General features: G+C 36.4%; 1 protein-coding gene across 2 annotated transcripts in view; it reads right to left on the reverse strand.

Annotated features, from left to right (window-relative positions):
• LOC132377844 (A disintegrin and metalloproteinase with thrombospondin motifs 9-like) overlaps positions 1 to 20,358 on the reverse strand; it is a 249,369-nt gene that overhangs the window by 119,404 nt on the left and 109,607 nt on the right. For both annotated transcript variants that reach the window (XM_059944273.1, XM_059944271.1), the window contains exons 22-28: positions 18,640 to 18,804; positions 15,023 to 15,142; positions 14,315 to 14,422; positions 13,903 to 14,070; positions 12,595 to 12,846; positions 10,971 to 11,132; positions 8,168 to 8,344 (exon numbers count right to left, since the gene is read on the reverse strand). In XM_059944273.1, the coding sequence (XP_059800256.1) occupies positions 8,168 to 8,344; positions 10,971 to 11,132; positions 12,595 to 12,846; positions 13,903 to 14,070; positions 14,315 to 14,422; positions 15,023 to 15,142; positions 18,640 to 18,804 (1,152 nt within the window). The remainder of the gene's footprint in view (positions 1 to 8,167; positions 8,345 to 10,970; positions 11,133 to 12,594; positions 12,847 to 13,902; positions 14,071 to 14,314; positions 14,423 to 15,022; positions 15,143 to 18,639; positions 18,805 to 20,358) is intronic.

Genomic DNA, 20,358 nt, shown 5'->3' on the forward strand with positions numbered 1-20,358 from the left:
AAGCTGAGCCTACTGGGCCTGAACACCTCCCTCTGCAACTGGATCCTAGACTTCCTGACTGGGAGACCTCAGTCAGTCCGGATCGGGAGCAGCATCTCCAACACCATCACACTGAGCACGGGGGCTCCCCAGGGCTGTGTGCTCAGTCCACTGCTGTTCACTCTGCTGACCCACGACTGTGCTGCAACACACAGCTTGAACCACATCATCAAGTTCACCAATGACACCACCGTGGTGGGTCTCATCAGCAAGAACGACGAGTCAGCTTACAGAGAGGAGGTGCAGTGGCTAATGGACTGGTGCAGAGCCAACAACCTGTCTCTTAATGTGAACAAAACAAAAGAGATGGTTGTTGACTCTAGGAGGGCACTCCCTGCTGAACATTGACAGCTCCTCGGTAGAGATCGTAAAGAGCACCAAATTTCTTGGTGTTCACCTGACGGAGAATCTCACCTGGTCCCTCAACAAGCTCCATAGCAGAGAAAGCCCAGCAGCGTCTCTACTTTTTGCGAAGGCTGAGGAAAGTCCATCTCCCAACCCCCCATCCTCATCACATTCTACAGGGGTTGCATTAAGATCGTCCTGAGCAACTGCATCACTGCATAGTTCAGAAATTGTACCATCTCGGATCGCAAGACCCTGCAGCGGATAGTGAGGTCAGCTGAGAAGATCATCGGGGTCTCTCTTCCCACCATTACGGACATTTACACTACACGGTGCATCCACAAAGGAAACAGCATTATGAAGGACCCCACGCACCCCTCATACAATCTCTTCTCCCTCCTGCCGTCTGGGAAAAGGCTCTGAAGCATTCGGGCTCTTACGACCAGACTATATAACAGTTTCTTCCCCCAAGCTATCAGACTCCTCAATACCCAAAGCCTGGACTGACACCTTGCCCGACTGTCCTGTTTATTATTTATTGTAGTGCCGGTACTGTTTTTGTGCAGTTTATGCAGTCCAGTGTAGGTCTGTAGTCTAGTATAGCTTTCTCTGTGTTTTTTTTATTACGTAGTTCAGTCTAGTTTTTGTACTGTGTCATGTAAACCATGGTCCTGAAAAACATTGTCTCATTTTTACTATGCACTGTACCAGCAGTTATGGTCGAAATGTCAATAAAAGTTGACTTGACTTGCCTTGGTCTTCCCTTCTGTCAGTTCTGTTTCTTTCTCTTTAACTCTCAAGCATCTCATTGGTTTAAGTCCAAATTGTGAATCGCAACATCTTTCACCTATCGATGCCAGGAAAATGGCTAATTCACCCAAAATTGATCTAAGCCATTCATCAGACATCTTAGGACACCATCCATCCAAGCCCATCCTGGTCTTAAATAACGCTAATGGTGAAACTAATGCCAATAATAGGAATTTCACAGGAGGTGGCTTATCTTGAATAAAGCAAACTTCAAGCTGGTTGTGGTCAAGCCAAGATAAAATGCTAAGAAATTTACTTGTTGAAATGAATTGTCAATGGAGCCAAAAGAAGAATTAATTGAGGAATGCTTCCCCACACTCAGGACTTGCCCAATAAATAATGTTGATGATATAGGGCTGAAATTTTCATACCTCCACTGGCAACACTGATCATGGAGGCAAAATGGGCTCACCTTGAATCTGCAAATGTGGCCATGTAATAATTTCATGCAATCTGCCAGCTTGATATGGAAGGAACACTCCCTATATCCATTTAGTGCTTTAAAATTGTTCAGTTTGGAAAAAGGACAAGATGTCAACACATTCAAAAATGCCATAAAATGGGATCCTGATGCAACACATGACAAATTATAAAGGAAGTCGAGACAGTTTATGTGCAATGCCTTCTGAAAATTTCACCAGAAGGATGTCACCTCATGAAGAAAAAACAGTAATATTGGTTGACTGACTTTGCGTATAGATTTTACATATCAATATCCACAAAGTTATTAAAGATTGTCAGTGTTGCTGCATGGAAGGCTTTAGAACAGAACTGTTTTAGTTTCAGTAATAATTCGCTGTAAAAGTATCATAAGGATTGACTTTAAATATATCCTTAGACAATATGCTAAGGATTATAGATTAATAATATTAAGCGTGATCTCCCAGTCAGTTCCTCAGAATGCTTCATTTGTATACATACATGACAACCCATAATCATATTTGGGGCAATGCAGACAGAATTATGTGAAACATGATGATGCTGAAAATAAGCCCGAGAAGTTATTGTCTTCTGCACTCTTTATTAGACCCAACTTTCACATTCTCATATTTTTTGAACATTTCCAGTAAGAGCAAGGAAATCCATGTGACATTTGTGTTTGAATATAGTTACAAATATAGAGGTTTTTATTGGATTCCAGTGGACTCAAATCCATTTTTTTCTGCTATGCTTGGCTTGGTATTTAATTTTCCAGACTTAATGTGTTTACTACTTAATGTCAATATGAGGAACTTTTAAATCTTGAAAAGGTGACTTTTTTTTACTTACATTATGGAATTGAATCTGGACAACTAGGGAGGCTGCTGGCTCTGGGTGGTTTAGCCATGGACAATGTTTCAAGGAGTTTTAAATGAATATAGCTACTTATAGTCTAATTACATTTACAATATGTTTATTTGGTAACCAGGAATTAGTTGAACAATCACCAATTGCTTTATTTTGGTAAAATATTTGCCAGGATATCAACTCCCTCCTTTTCCTTAAAACTAATATCCTTGATTTTAAGATTCTACCAAGGAAAAGGATCGGAAAAAGGTGCCTCATTTTAAAGTCTCCTCCATAGATTGGTGCTGCTACTGGTGTTCCAATTGCTCAGAATTGAAATATTACAGCTGGATTATGGCCTGGACAAGAGCTGGATTAAAGCGTAAATGAGACTGCTATGATGAAATAGATCACACCACTTATGACGTACTGGAGATTGCTTTCTACATAAGGTCTGCAATTTCTGTTGACTGCTTGAAATCTGTCAGGAAAATCAAAATTTGATAGCAGCAGAATAATTCTCCAACAGACCTTCACAACGAGTTTCAACACAGCATACAGGGATGCCCTCATATCAATTTATTCAGAATCTAAAATAATTGACAGCTAATTTTGTTCTTAAGTCCTTCTGACTATAATGATCTCTTAGTAAACAAGTTCAGCCTTTGCAACATAGAAATGTTTACTAGATTTAACCTTTTCCAACATAAAGAATTTGCATCTTCTCTTCATCTGCAAGCATAACTTTAAGTTAAGAGGATGCTGAGATAAAAAAAATGGTTTTTGCAAAGGCTGTGTAGAATACCTCATGCATGCTTGTGCTGAATTTATTTCTGGGAAGTTTTGAAAGTCCCTGCTGTGATGCTTTATTGGGCTGAGATGATGACTATAAGATAGAGGAGCAGTATCAGGTCATTGTGCCCATTGTGTCTGCTCTGCCATTTCATCATGGCTGATCTATTTTTCCTCTCAGCCCCAATCTTTTGCCTTCTCCTTGTATCCAGACACGCCTTGACTTATGAAGAATCTACCAAAGTACCCAGTGAATTGGCCTCCACAGATTCACCAATCTCTGGCTAACGAAGTTCCTCCTCATCTTTGTTCTAAAAGGATGCTCCTCTATTTTGAGGCTGTGTCCTCTGGTCTTAGACTCCCCCACCATAAAAAAATCCTATGGTGGGAGAGTCTAAGAATGTAAGGATGCAAAAGAGGAGAAAAGAAAACTCTGTTCCATTTTAGGAAACACTGAATGCTACTTTCTTTATGTTTATGTGTCACATATAGATACATAACTTTTTATATTTATTTATAGTTCCTCCCAATAACTAGCAATCCTAAGCAGTGGACATGTCCATTGTTAAAGTCACTTAATGATTAATATGATCTTGTATTGCAGTAATGGTATTTAGCAGGGAACTTACAAAACTTCTCAGAAATAAATTAATGGTTAACAAGTAGTTTTATATCACAGAAAACAGATGTCTGGTGGACTTAGAATCAGTTAATTCAGGCTGTTGCCCTGTGACCCCATCTACCTGCTGAGCAAAATCAACTGATATACTCAGTTATATCTGCCCTGTATTTCTTCCACTGAACCAATATTCCAGTTTCTCATTAACTCTAAACCAAATAGAAAAGCATTTATTTAATTTTTTTCAGTATACATTCCAATAAATTATAAACCATTGCTACCACATTGATATTCATCATTCCAACATGCATCATAGAAAATGCAACCCACAAGAGTTACTAATATTGAGTTTATAAAAGAATACCAAACATAGGGTTGATTTTCATCCTTGTCTGGATAGTGATCTGGTGATAATTCCATACCAACTGTAAAACCTGCTTAAATTTCATTCCACTAATTTCAATATGGGTTCCAGTAGAGGAATTTGATATATTTTGCTAGATTATCACAAGGTGATTGAAAAGAAAACCCATTTTGTGCTTGTCGCTAGTTCCATTGCAATCGAAGCTTTTCAACCCTGGCTAAAATCTAGCAGTGTTATTACAGTATCTGTTGTCATTTAAAAACTCTTGCATTTGGCATTCTGTAAAACTACTAAAAATAACTATCAGTTGACTAAACTCATAATTTATAGCTCACTGTGAATTCAAGTTACCTTTGATTCAAATAAATGATTTTTGTAACATGTAATTTCCCAAATAAAAGAGGCATTGCTAAGGCAACAAAAAATCACATGCAGCAATGTTTGAAAAGAATGGAGCCCATTTGCTCTAGTGGGAAGTTCTATTTAAAATACCATCAAACCATTTAATGCTGACAGCATACTTTCACTGTTCTAACATATGGAATCAAATTTTAAATGTGGTATTGTACGTGTAGAACAAATGCATATAAAAATAGCCCCATTGCAGAACTCAAAGAGCTATGAAATTCATTCACAAAGTATATGCTATGCAATAAAACAGCCACCAAGTTTCTTAGAATCTTATACCAATAACAGCACAGAAGAAGGATATTTGATCTATCGGATTCATACCATCTCCCAGAAGAGCAATCTCATTAATCCCACTACCCCACAACTCATTCTCTCTCACACAAGTCCATCAACTCTCCTTTGATTCTTTTTGCTAATTAACTTACACTACAAATAACAGTAAATCAATTAACCTACTTTTATTTTGTGATGAAGAAAGAAACTAAAGGAAACCCACATGATTGAAAAAAGAACATGCAAACTCCTCACAGACAGCATCAAGGTCAGGACTGGATCCAGATTCCCAGAGTCAGGAGGTAGCAGCATTGACAGCTGTGCTACTGTGCCACATGAAGTAGAAATAGAAGCTTTATAATTTTTTTCTGAAGCTTTCATAAAATGCTTACCTTTACATTTGACTGAATTTAAGACAGCAGGATGGGAATCATCCTTTATTTCTCATAGTTTATGTAAATATACTATAAATATTGCTCCTGGCAGTTATGATAACGTGCAAGCAATCCTCTAAAATGTGCAGTCTCTACTGAATTATGAATATATTCACTGAACCCAACTCACAATAAAGCAGCACAGGATTCCATTAAATGCTTTTTCAGAAGGAATTACTTTCCAATAATTGGGTCAAGCTTTGATCATTAGACATGCATAAAAAACAAATGTATTTCTCTGTGGTTACAAATCTTTATTTTTGTGGTGCAAGCTGTTTCTCTTTAATTAGTTTATATTGAAAATTGAATGACAAAGCTAGCTCTATTAATGTAGAAACTGCACAATACAACAAAGTTAACAAAATCCACTATGAATATGAGCACCTTCGCACTGCTTGTTCATTGGCTAAAACTTTCCAAGTCAGAATCGATTTTGTTAAATTAAGTTGTATCTCTAGGAACAAATGTAAATATTTTTTCACTTATGATTAAATTTACACTGTAAAAACAGTTCAAAAACAACATTTAATTTTTAGGTTTAATATAAACCTGTCAACTGTACAGAACTCTGTTGTACACATTATTAAAGTAAATATATAGAAGATACATTTCTATGATGTTGGCAAATTAGCACCAGGATTCTCCAAGAGCAAGAACATAATTAAACATTTCATCTGGTTAGAAAATGTGACAATCATAATTTTAATTGCGCACTATAAAATATTTACACATTTTAAACAGGAGCAAATACTTCATTAATAAATTAAGCTCTTTAGCAATATGTACAATTTTTATATAAATGCTTAAATTGCCAGGGTATCTAATGTAGACAAAACTGTTGATATTACTTATAACATAAATTTATAAACTGTGAATAGAATTTAAAAAATCTAAATGTATGATTATCTCTGATGGTATATATGGCAGTGAATGAAGTGTATTATGAAGGACAGAATCCAAGCCAATAATATCCTGTTTGTAAGTATTTAACAAAATTGTTTTAATACAGAATAAGTTCATTCTTTACTGCCTCAAAATTTTTTTAAAGTTTATTTTACATAAAATGATGTGTCTACACTGCTGACAGAGAATCTGGCTCATTGGCAAATCAGCTTCATTAAATTATTCCCAAGTGTTTTGCCGCAGATTTTTCTTACTTTAATAAGCATTTCCACTCTATTAATGTTCTTAATAAGTGTATCTGATGGTGGCAAGGCAGTTATGAGTTTGGTTAGAATCCAGCAAACTCCATATTAATGAGGACACTGGTTAATGTTTATGAGCTCATAGGTATGTTTAAAAAAATCACCTTACCCAAGAAAAGTAACATTCCCGATATAAAAAGTAATGTGCATGGGCATGGCTATGGCTGATCCATATTCACCCGTGTTTGGATGAAATGTTCCCTTGCTATTTCTTATGTACATGTGCAAACTGGCATTTTTCTGATTTATTAACAGTTCAAACAGCTAATATATCAATCAATGTTCTTAATTACTCCAAAACTTCAGTTTGTTAATGCTGTATTTTTTGGATCTGAGGTATCCAAAAGAAAACTACAAAGACTGGGAATGAGATCAAGAAAAGATGTGACAATACAGATATGAACATACATTTGAAACCTTGGATCACAATACAAAACATAATTGCCTAAGCACAGTCACTTACCTGAAATCTCAACATAGTATATGGTAACATACATGCACTTTCATAATGTACCTAATTTGAACTTTGAAAATCTGCGTGTACATCACATCAATCAGTAACATTTTAACTGCTGCAGTAATTTAACTGTATACCAGGCCAGGAATTTAAATATAAGCAAATTGAGGAGCACTGCACATATTATGTTTTCACAAGGAAAACCTAAAAATATGGAGGAGAAGCTTTGCCCAAGAACTGAATCAGTAAATTCCCTTATTAACATGCTGTTTATAAATTTCTGAGGTGAGAAGTTGGTGTTCAAGTAGAGAGTGATTTAATCCATTGACCCTTTCTTGCATGTCTTGCTTTTGATAAGAAGCTACAGGATGATCATAATAAATTACCTGAGAAGTCATGTGACAATTCAAAAATAACTTTTTAAATTTCTGAATTGACATACTACTTCTTATAGACATGAAGATGGGAACAGTAGATCGTACTGATTATGAGTCAGATTTTTGAAACAGTGAACTAAGATATCTTTCATTGTGACTATGTACAGTTCATAAAATGACACATGCTGAAAGATAATCTGGTCTTTTTAAGAGATGAGTGGGTCGAAACTGGGTTATCATGCATTTAGGTCATGAGTCAAAATTTAATGCTGCTTTGGCGAGTTGCAAATCCCACCTGACTTCCAGTTCCATCTAAGTTAATGGAAATGAAACTCAGCAAGTGGACATAATGAATGGTCAATTTGTTCCTACAGCCAAAGTTCACCCCTCCTGACAGGTAACAGTTTAGTGAGGTAAAATGGCTTTACATAGCATTACACAAATCCAATACCACTGCTGAATTTAAAAAGGCTAATAAATTGTTGAAAACCTTGAGACCTCAAAAGAGAGCAAGCACAAGCTCCCAGCTATTTTTTATATATGAAAATACATTTTTGCACCAATTGCCTGTGACTTGAGGTACATAACTGTGTACTGTCTATTACTGGCCTTCATTATTATTAACAGCAGCATGAATTCAATTAGGAAATAATAAATGTAAACTCACAAAGGTGTACATTTACAGAACTATACCCTGGCATTAAGCAGAACTTTTATAAACTAATGTATCCATAGAGTGATGAACTAAGTTATATAAATAGAAGGATTATCGTACCGAGCTCCAACGACCTCTATGCCAGGCATCATCTGTAGGACAAGCTCGAGTATTGCATTGCTCACGGTCGGGAGGTTTGTCAAGAATTTCACAGTTCTGATCATTTAGCCTTTGGCCGTTTGGAAGCTGGCAAATAACCAGTCTTGTTCTTGCTCCCCCACCACAGACCTGGGTGCACTATAAATTTAATGCCAACAACATATCCATTAAAAAGTGACAATTTTGCAACAAAAGAGAGGAGAGGAAGGTTGTACAACAGTAAATTCTGTTCAGAAACCAAAACAAGCATCTTAGAAATAACTGTGAAATCAAATAAAACATTTGTGTGAATGGAAAAATAAAGATTTTTGGAACTTTAAAGCATCTAGAACATTATCTCACATGTTATTTTCTGGCTGATTAATATCAACATGCAGAATAATAAATCATTCCAACCAGACCAGGTAAGAGCAGAATTTGAAATAAATGAAAACAATTAGGAAGCTTGTTGAGAACTTTTTTCTAATCTTTTATCTTTTTTCTAATTTACTTGATTGCAGATAATTTTTTTTGGATGAACACAGAGTTCACAATATGGATTGCAGAATCTAGGCTTTATAAACTGCCTTATGCATAATGAACTTTTCTCTGCTGTTAAGCTTGGGTAATTAATGAACTCATAAAGCAATAATTGTGAAATAGTTTATGTAGCAATTTACGCATTAATACCTTTTCAGTAAGAAAAGGAAATAACAGCTACAGTCAAGTGCTTAATCCTCTGACTATTAAACATGCAGTGAAACATTAGGGAATATTGTTTATCTCTTGCTACTAAGAATGATTTATGCAAGTACAGAGGAAAGGAGTGAGAGCCTATTATTCATTCCTGAGGCTGATTTGTAATTTGGTTACATTACGTGTGAGCTTCTTCTCAACTCATTTCACACACTCTTCAACCTTAAGTCTTTTTATCATTAGACAGAATAAGATGATCCTACTATTGATCATTCCCAATGAGATCCATATTGATAGTAATTAAAGGACTGATTTCAAGGTTTTCATTATGCTTAGCATAAATTCATAGCTCCTGAAACCACATCTATTTAAATTAGTTACAATTTTAAGACTGTGATCTTTTCTCGATTACCACACCCTGCAAAAATGTGTCTAGACATCTTCTTTAAATCATATCTGAATCTTCCTAACTTAAAAAGAGCAAGTGTCAAACTTCGAAAGCCCACCCTCAAAATTCAGCTCAGCAAGCCATTCTTGTTAATCAATGGTAAATGTTAACCAAGATAAATATACATTCATTGAGACTCAATGCATAAAATTGAAAGCAGAGTATGCTAAGTGTCTATGCAATTATAGTAGAAATTATTCAGTTTAAGACTGTCGCAAGAACAAGCACAGATAAAAGGTGTAGTATAAATCCAACTGGCCTCTCAAGCACGCTCAGCCATTCTGTAAGATTACACCTGATCCAGTTTTGGCCAGACCACCATTTTTCTGCTCTTTCCTCATACCCTTTGACACCCCTTGTATTTTAATTGCTTTCAATCTCCACCCTGAATATATTCAATGATTCTGCCTTTGCAGCTGCAGGATCTGGAGCAGAGAATTCCAGTCCTGCTTATCTCCATCTTAAATGGGCAGCCTTCCATTCTGAAGCTATGGCCTATGGATCTAAATAACCCCACCAGAGTAACATGCTCTTACCGCCCTCCATTTTAAACCTGCTCAGCACCTTACATGCTCTGATAACACCACCTCTCAAAAATCTTCTTCTGTTTATCCCATTGCTTCACCTCTTTTGAAACATCAACCACTTCATCCCAAGAATCAACCTAGTGAACTTTCTTTGTACTATCAAAAGGGCAAGTTTATCATTCCTTATATATGGTACCCTAGATTGTTTACAGTACCGCAGGTATGCTCTTTGCAGCTCACTATAAAGTTACAAAACACATTTCCTGCTTTGATACTCCACATTATTTGTGGTAAAGACTGACATTTCATTAGCTTTCCTAATGATTTGCCTGCACCTGATTCATTAGCATTACAATGCTCTGTCGTCTCAATCTATTTAAATAATAATTTGTTTTTTCATTCTTCCTTCTAACCTCACATTCTGCAACTTCTTTTAACCTTTATATATTCTTTGCAGGTTCCTTGTGTCTTTCTCGTAATGCGCAAACCCACTTGTCTTTACATTATCATCAAATGCGGCTGCAATACAATTGATTGCATTGTTCAAGACTGTAATATAGAATGTAACTATATGAGACACTCTGACATGGACTGCTAATCTGAAAGTAATCTATTCATTCCAAATCTCTGATTTTATGTTTGTTAAGTGATTCCAATTAAGTACTGTCAATATATTATTACCAAAAGGCATTAGAAAGCAAATATGTTTTCTGCTCATTGTGGACTTGGGAAAGCTGTAGTTTATTACTTTAGTTGAGTTTGAAATATACAATTAAGTTCATCAATCAATAGGTAATTCTAATTCCCTAATTTCCCTCACTTGCTCAATCTTTCCTTAGAATGGAAGGCAATTCCCTTGCAGGAGTTATTATTGCAAAATGTAAAATTGGGATTTCATAGGATAACATTTGAACCTTATATTTATATTTACTAAACTATAATTATATAGAGCTAACCTCAATCTCTTTGTCTTCTCTGCAAACTACTTATTGAAGAAGACGTATTTGTGGCTTTATAGCATACAAAATCAATATTGAATTAGAAAACTAGAGACCTTAAAACTAGGAAATAAATGCCGAATGGAGAAGAATAGTGAAACTATAATAAAACGCACCTCTCCCCAGTTGCCATAGATCCACTGAGGACAAGGACCAGATTCACAGGGCCTCATTTCAACAGGCTTGGCCTGTTCAGCACAATTTCTGGCATCATAACCATCTTCATTCTGGCAAACCACGACACGCCGTTGGAAACCTCCAGCACAAGTACTAGAACACTACAAAAGGAACACAACAGAAATTGCAGTATGATTGTAAAAAAAGCATTCTCTGCCTAAGACTTCCCACACAAAACAATACTCGGGCTTTAAATTATAACAACAGTGGTCATTGCCTTGAATAATTAACTTTGACCTTCCCTTTCCACAGCTGCTACATACTCTCTTTCATTGGTCCTCAAAATGTCTAACAAGGCATATAAAACTTAAAGCCTTTTGTTGAAACATTGAGGGGCAGATTCTGGAATAGTGTTAGATATGTGCAAGAGAATTTATGGAATACATACAAGAGAACTGAAAGAGTTGGTTAATAGCCACGTGGCAAGTCATCTTCAATATTTTCAGTAGCCTCGGAGAAGAAGCCGAAAGATATTTGTGCATTTGTAAAATGGGAAAGTTAAGTCAGCAAAGAGAAGCTTCTTGAGAAGAGGATAATCATTTAGTTGTTTTGAAAGGATCAAAAAGAGTGCCCAAATAAAATAAGACATTAAAATAAGAAATGAAGTAATATAGTTGAGTGACTAGAGCAAGTGGGTGGTGAAGGGGACAGATAGCAGATGAATGAAAGTTTATTCCAGCAGTACCGTAAATGCTGCATGGATTATCTCAAGTACTGAAGCACAGAACTTTTTTCTCCTGCTGGCTATGATGGGTGAAGGTTGAAAGATCAAAGAACAAGTTTTGAAGAGATGATTTGTTATTACAGAAGCGACTACAGTTGCCTCAAGGATAATCCAAGAATATTAGAGTTACACCACCACCGAGAGCTGGGATCATTCTTGCGTGATGTGGGCCTGACAAGTATGGAGGTCAACGGCATTAGTTAGTTTGTGCCTTATCTATTCCTATCTGCCTGTCTCAGACATAATTATGTATGAGTGCCAAGAGCTTGAATGACAATGTAAGAAAAGAAAAGCAAATACTGGAATAACTCAGCAGGTCAGACAGCATCTATGCAGAGGAATAAACAGTCGGTGTTTCGAACCAAAACTCTTCATCAGAATTGGAAAAGGAGAGGGAAAAAAAAGAAAAAGAAGGTGGGGCGAGGGGCTATGAAGTGAGAAGTTGAGAGGTGATAGACGGAAAAGGTAAAGGACTAAGAAGTGGAATGATTATGTTGCACACCAAATTGGAAAGGCCAAAAGCTATAGTGACTTCATGTCACATTGAGAGGCCAGAAAGGAGAGAAAAAGATTATGGCAGTGGGACTAGAATGGGAAAGGAGTAGTCAAGGAGATAAGGAAATGGTTGTGGTCCTGTGGTAAGGATATATGAGATGGCAAGGATCAGACAGTAGGCATTTGGGTAGATTGGGGTAAAGGTTAAAGTTAAAGAAAGGACAAGAAAGGAAATATAGTGCAGAAGGAAAAAGTAACTTTTAATGAGAGTGAGTAGGAAGTATAAAAACAGAGCAATTGGTACACAAGTCCAAAGAAGTCAATAACAACCAACAAATACTTACTGCTCCCCAAGGTCCAGTTCTCCACTGACTTCCTCGGAGTTGGGTATAATCTGGGTCACCATGGGTGGGCAACATCTTGGGCCGAGGAAATAGTTGACTGTTATGTCGCTGAATGCAAGATGGCATGGAACACTCTTGCTCAGTTTGCGGCTGATCGTCAGGGTCACACTCACTCTCACTAACAATCTGATTATTGTAATTCATGCAAATCACATGACGTGTTGCTTTACCTTGGCCACAGGTCACTGAGCACTACATTGAATAAAGAAAGACAAGAACCAATGTCACCCTTATTTCTGAAATAAACAGGAGTAGAAAAAAACTTAAACTAAGCAAGTTGAATTATGTAAGGAAGCATGGAGCAGATGAGCCTAAATTCACGAATGTGGTATAATGCCTTTGCTTGAAACTTCAAATATTCAAACAGATAAAAGAAGGGTCATCTGCAGGCCAATCAGTATTGCTATCTTTCATTTATACATTTGAAATAAATTGTCAATTTACCACAAAATGACCATCAGAGAGAGCAGTCCATGAATTACTGTAAAAGTGAAGATGGACTTGTGAAACAGACAAGGGCACAATAAGCTCTGTACTCAACTTTATCTTTAACATAACATGCATCTTCAAGAGCTGAAATGAGCTTTTGACTTCTTCACTGCAACATTTTGTGCAAAAATGATATATACTATCCTCACTGTGATACTTCCTAGTTACATTTATAAAGTGTACATTATGTGTACAATCCTTTCATTGTGGAAAGCTAGATGGAACTCTCTGCATAGTGGTCATTGAGGTTTGCACTCATTAATCACTTCAAGTATCACAATTATAAGCAAAGAATGTTTGTTATAGGAAGAAATATTTCATGATTAAATTTGAGATTGGGAAGATCATACACAGAAAAATAAAATAGGCAAAATAGGGAAACAAATCAGCACATTGAAATTGTTCTTGGAACATCACAAGGTTTAGCAGCTCTTATATTATTTACCAACAAAAGTCAAGCCATTTTCTTACTTACTTATGGTTCAGAGCACTGCATTATAAAACAGCAAAGCAGATTTTTGAAGAAAATGTAATCTCAGCATTAATTGTGCCAAAAGTACACAAGGATAAATGAATATATTCAAAGATCATATATCAACTTCTCATTGTTATAACTATATGAATTAAGACATTGGATGTACATTAAATGTAGTCTTTTTTACAAAAGCATATGTGAATGGAATATATTGTTTCTTGCAATACATCAACAATGCCTATTTGATTTAACAGCTGTAATAAAGTCAGAACAACATTTCGAACCTGTGTCCACTCACGAGTCTTCCAGCGACCACATGGGATGACAATACATTCTTCTCTAGATGGTGGCTTTGGAAGATGCAGGCAAGCTGAGTCATCGGCCACTGCACCATGGAAGTCTCGACAACTAACGTACCGCTCTTTTGTTCCTTTTCCACAGGTGGCAGAGCACTGTTGAATGTGAATCTTTATGAATATTTTGTTGGCAGTTTTCCATTCAACATAACATTAAGCAATACTACTTTTTAATAAAGTCAAGTTAATATTAATTTACAATGACAATAAATGAATGGCAATTGGTATTAATTTGCCATCAATATCATAAATTGTTTATTATTTGTTCAGTAATAGCTCTTCCCCATGTCATTTAATTGAATAAGTTATTGATGTTAATAGTAAAATCAAATATGTATACTGGAGTCCAAGATCCAAATCGCCACTTAGTAGTATAGGTCATTTGATTAGGTATTCTTTCATCCCTTCCATCTTGATGAACATCAGGGCAAGAAGTTATTTCACAGTCCTGTAACATAAAATAGTTAGCTGAATGCTCTTGTGTCCTTCAAATAAAAGTAGTTATCTACAAGTAAAGTCTTTTCTTTATATTTCCAAGCTCTCTCTTCTAAAAACAGCTCTGAGCTCTTCATGTTTATAATTGATAATATTTTTTCATAATTTCACAGACTACAATGACTTGAACTATCAATTATTATAACACCGTGGTGATTTAACTAATTAGCCCAAACAGATCCTTTACCCCAAGTTGAAAAAGGTCAGTGAGCCTGGTGGGCAAAGGAAAGATAACATCAAAATCAGCCTGAAGAAATTCAATATTACATCTAAAAGCTGGAAAGACATTGCACTCAATAGAGAAACCTGTAGCAAATTTGTTCCAGAGGAGACTGCGCTACATGAGAGCAACCTCCGCTATTCCACAGGGAAGAGGAGGCAACTGCGAAAGGAGAGACTGAACGACCAAATGACTCAACCATTAACCACAGTCACTAACCACTTAAATCTTGCCCACACTGCACCAGAATATGTTGATCTAAAGACTCATCAATAGATAATCTCGTCAGAGAACATCTCATTTGACCCGAGTGGTCACACTACTACTAATTACCTGGGTGTCTCTTGGTCTGGTGGCAGCATTACATTCGTTGTCATTAACAATTGTGCCGTATGATCCTGCAACACATCTTACTGCTCTCATCTGATAGCCTGTCCCACACGTGGCTGTGCACTGTAAACAGAACACATTTTAACACTTCCGGGTCACAGCAAAGACACATTTTCAAAGGTATCATGTAACATTAAAGTTACCAAAAGAAAAGCAATCAAATTCATAAAATATTCTGCAAACTTTCATTTAACTCTATCATATTAATGGTTCCATCTCAGACCTGAGGGATTTCCAAGACTGTGATCTGACAGAAAGAAAAGAGGAAGAGAATCAGAAAGGTAATTTGCACTTTCACCATGTGGACATCAATGTGTTGGAGAAAAAATTAATGCAAAGGATATCAGGTAGATTCCACAGAGGGCAAAGAAGCCATTCTACTAAGTTTCCATCTGGTTAAATATGATAAGGTTTAGTGCAATAGATAAAATATATAGGATTTGAGCATAATAAAAAAAGGTAAACACTGGATGCCACAGCTCTAGAAATTTAAAGGAGCTTTATTATGGAAGATAAAAGTAAAAATGGTCAGAGGACAAAGATGTGTGGAGAGCAACTTTTTTTTTATTTTGGGCTGAACATCTTATTTTAAACTTCCTTAGACTAGTCATAACTACAAAGATTGAAACAAAAACTTCCATATTGGGAATATTATGTCTAATGTCAACCACAAAATGTATTTGAAAGAACTACAAGAAATGATCACTGCTATCTGTCTGATCATTTCTAGATGACTTCAAGGGCCAACTCAATAGCTAGTGTACATGGTTCATTTAATGCTTTCAAATCATGTTACCAGTGTTTGGCAAACATGACATGTAAACGTAAACTAAATCTGTCACAAGTCTATATTTATAGAACTCTTGCACATCAATACTTCTTCAAAAAACATATCAACATTGTTTTACTTTTCATATTTACTGTTCTTCAATATTTCTGAAAAAACAATTGAAATATTGAGATCAGAATCTTATATTATGGTTAGAACTACTTCAATAATTTTACAATATTTTTCTAAAAACTATTCTATATGTTTCAAACAATTCAAAGGTAAAGATTTTAAACAATATTGTTTCTTGCATAGGGGCACACAATCATGAGTTTTCTTGTGATTTGTCTTAGTTAAAGTATGCACTTTGCTTTAGCGGAAAAATCTATTCCATATTGTGGTGTGAGGAGGAAAGCTAATAATTTTCTGGGTTGCCTGGGAGTTTAGAGTTTTAGAAACAATTTTGTCCTGAAAATCTCCACTCTATTCCCCATCTCCAAATACCATTACTACACTGGGCAACATATCTGATATATCATTCATTTCCCTCTTATGTAACATATCGTTCATTCCCCTTTTAGTACAATCCCATGTTTCCATCACAACTACTAACTTTTCCTTTTGAATTATCCACAATATCTTTCTCTCTCTTTTTTTCATCTGTCACTTAAATAAAGCAGAGGGAGAAAACACTTTAAGCTTTATATTTAATATATTTAAAGAAAAATATTCTGTGAGCAACAGCTCGCAAAAGTAATTCAGTTTTTGACCAGATTTGGTATTGTTACATATAGATAAATTAATTTCAAAGGTAACTTTGTCGTTGAGCTAAAAAAATTAAGCTTTGATTTACAGGGATATAAAATATAGAAGCACAAGAAAGTAAGAGTAAGAACTGAAGTAGCGCATTCGATACAAACTCGACAGTTTCTTTATTTCAATACCGTATTCCTGCTTTCTCTTCCTACCCCCTGGGGCCTATTCCCCTCATCTCATTCAAACTATTTTGATGGCATCTAGAGTCTGTGACCTCTTATTCTTGACCCTCCCCAAGCCAGCTCCTCTCTCCTCAATCCTCCCACTCCACCAGGAAATACCTTTCCTGCACCCAGTCTGTCAATTCCTGTCAGAATTTGAATGTTATAATGAAATCTGCGCTCCTTATTCTAAACTTGAGTAGATACTGTTCTAATTTACCCACACTTCACCTCAAACAGCTGTCCTGCTAGCCCAGAATTCAATCTGGACAATTTTCACTGCATTCCCTCTATACAATAAATATCTATTTTTTTAGGTAAAAGACCAAAACTGCACACAGATTTTACCAATCCTATTGTAGTCAGACATCCTTTCCTGAGTATTCAAAGCCTCTTGCAATCAACTATTTGCCTTCTTGCAAAGCCTGCAAGTGGGCTTTCAGTGACTGCTGTCGACATTTCCCCAGCTCCTCAACCGAGAAGGAGCATGGGAAAACCCCAACCTATAGATTCCCCCCCAAGCCAAGTACCAACTTGACTTGAAATTAATTGCTGGTACTTCATCCATGCTAGGTTAAAAAGCTGGTAATTCCTCCCCAGCGGTACTGTGGAAAGGCCTTCACTTGAAGTACTGAAGTGGTTCAAGAACATAAGAAATAGTGGCCGCACAGGGACATCTTGCCTGTTGAGCCATCTAACCCATCTGGCTCCCAAAGAAAATATCTCACTGTCACCTTCTTGACAGCATTTGATGCAGACAATAACACTAACCTTGCCAGTAATGCACATATCCCCAAAATGAATATAAAATCTATCACCATTTAAATAGTAACCTGCTTTCCTGTTTTTCTGGTCAAATAAGTAACAAAATTTCCTCAGGTTATTTCGCACCTGCTACTTTTTTCACACTTATTCAACTTGACTAAAGGTACTGCTTGAGATCTCCTCGTAAGTCACCATTCCACCAGGTTTCATGTCAGTAGGAATATAATATTTGATTCCCTATTGAAATATTCTGTGAATAGCTGGAGTTCATTCAATAGCTACTATGATATTGCACTAGACAGCAAATGTCACCCTGTGCAAGACCCATTTACTCCTATTCTGTTTCCTGTCAATCAATACATTTTAGATCTCTGGAATGCAAACTACCAGAAGCTGAGAATTCATTGGTTTTAAATTTGACTAATTTCTCCTGTACTATCTTTTCATTAATATTACCGAAGGAAAACAGGAGTCTAAACATCCATCACTTCTACTAATTGGTGCAACAGAAATTTGAAGGCAGAAGTTTAAGGTAACTTTGAAAGAATTAAAGGGAGAGGAGAGGATGAAGCTGGGACATTTCACTACCATAAACCTATTTAAAAAGAGTATGTAATTTCCTCTCAAATGGATTAATTTATGTAAAATGCATTACAGAGAAAGAAAATGAGTTCTTGTCACTCCTAAGAACTCTAGCGGAGCCCGGATGGGTCCAATGAACAACAGCTGTATTGTAATAAATATAAAATGTTTTTATATGTGTTTATGCAAAAAATCCTTTTGTTAAAAATAGCAAAATGGCATTGATACTCTAAGCTCATGAGAGTAGATTTAATGCATACGGTCGTGACTTAATCATGACCTGCGAATAATATTTTCTTTCTGATCATATTGATTTTCTGTCTGCTGCATATTCTCCACCTAACTCCTTCTCCCTGTAAAATAATCATAGCTGCCTATGCAAACAAAAAATTACAAACAATCAGCACAATTAATGAATAAAAATCATTCTAAAACTATGAAAGCTAAATGATAATGTTAAAATGTACCTGTCCCCATGGGCCAACCTGCCATGCTGCACACTCCTGTTGTTGACAAGGCTGGGCCGACTCCGGTTTTGTTGCAGAATTACAAAACCCATTATCCAATTTTTCTTCTCCAACTTGGCACCAAGTTTGACGATGCTTGAATCCCTTCCCACATGTCACTAAGCACTGCAATTGACATGAGTTTAAACAGCATGTACTTCTCCCACTCAAGTTTCTTTATATTGGAATAGGCAAGTAATAAGCACTATGTTTTTCTTGATTTTTCTCAGGCTGAATAATTTTCTATCACAAGGTAAGTGTTGTGAAAGATGCAAGCTAAATATATATCCATAATTTGTTATCTCTTTACTCTCCTCCAATTATAGTGTTGTGTCAAATATACTAAATATTAAACTTCAAGTTACAAGTGATAACAAATAATTATGCCCCTTTCCTTTTCTTCCCTTTAAAACACTTGAATAGCTGATGGATAGGCCTGAAATGGCATGATTATTAAATTGTAATTAACTATAGCAACAGGCTGAGGCTTTAAAAGGCATTGGTCAGACAGCACTTGAAGTAGTGTGAGCAGCTTTGGGCTCCTTATCTAAGAAAGGATGTATTAACTTTGGAGAAGGTCCAGAGAAGGTTCATAAGAACGATGCCAGAATTAAATGGTTTATGTATGAGAAGCATTTGGTGGCTCCGGGCCTATACTTGCTGGAGATTAGAAGAATGGCGGGGGTGGGAGGAGTGGGTTGATCTCATTAAATATAGAAAGGCCAAGATGTAGAGAGGGTATTTCCCATTGTAGGCAAGTCCAGGACCAACTAGCACAGCCTCAGAATAGAAGGATGTCCCCTTAGAACAGAGATGAGGAGAAATTCCTTTATCCAGAAGGTGATAAATGTGTGGATTCAATTGCCCCAGATAGCTGTGAAGGTCAAGTCACTGTGCATGTTTACAGCAGAGGTTGATTGGTCCTTGATTAGTAAGGGTGTCAAAGGATAGAGGGAGAAGATAGGAGAATGGCCTTGAGAGTGATAATAAATCAGTCATCATGGAATGATGAAGCACACTCAGTGAACTGAATGGCCTAATTCTGTTCTGATGGCTGGCTGATGGTCTTAACAGAAAAGAGTTGAACCACCAGTAAGACACGTCATATTTTTTCTTAATTCTTCATGATGTGACTCTGAAAGAGGGCTTTTGGCCCTTTGAGTTGAAGCTGCCCCTCAAAACAACCCCAGTAACGACATTCTCCCATTTATTTCCCTACAATCTATTCTGCTGCATATTTCCATTAACATATCTAATCCTCCCTCCAGCCGCTCATTATAGGGGTAATTTATGATTAAGTTATGAACGAGCACATCTTTAGATTAAAAAAAACTGGAGCTTCAGAGCAAAATCCAAAGGAGAACGTGTGAACTCCACACAGGTAACAGAGAAGGTGAGGATTGAATTTGGGCTGCAGGAGCTGTCTGGCAGCTGCACTACCCGCAGTAATACTGCACTGTAGAACACAAGAGCTGATTTCCTGAAAGCATAAATGAAGTTGTGCATTTTGATATATATGTAAAGGTATTAACTTGCTTATCCCTTAGTGAGCCAGGCAACATTTTTAAAATGACCTTATGCACATTGTGCTGCTAAATTGCGTAACATTTTCTTCAGTAATACCTTTCAAAATCTATGAAATAGTGTTACTATAATGCTTGAATTGTAGGGTTTATTGAC

The sequence above is a fragment of the Hypanus sabinus genome, chromosome 19 (assembly GCF_030144855.1).
Source record: "Hypanus sabinus isolate sHypSab1 chromosome 19, sHypSab1.hap1, whole genome shotgun sequence".
NCBI lineage: Eukaryota > Metazoa > Chordata > Chondrichthyes > Myliobatiformes > Dasyatidae > Hypanus > Hypanus sabinus.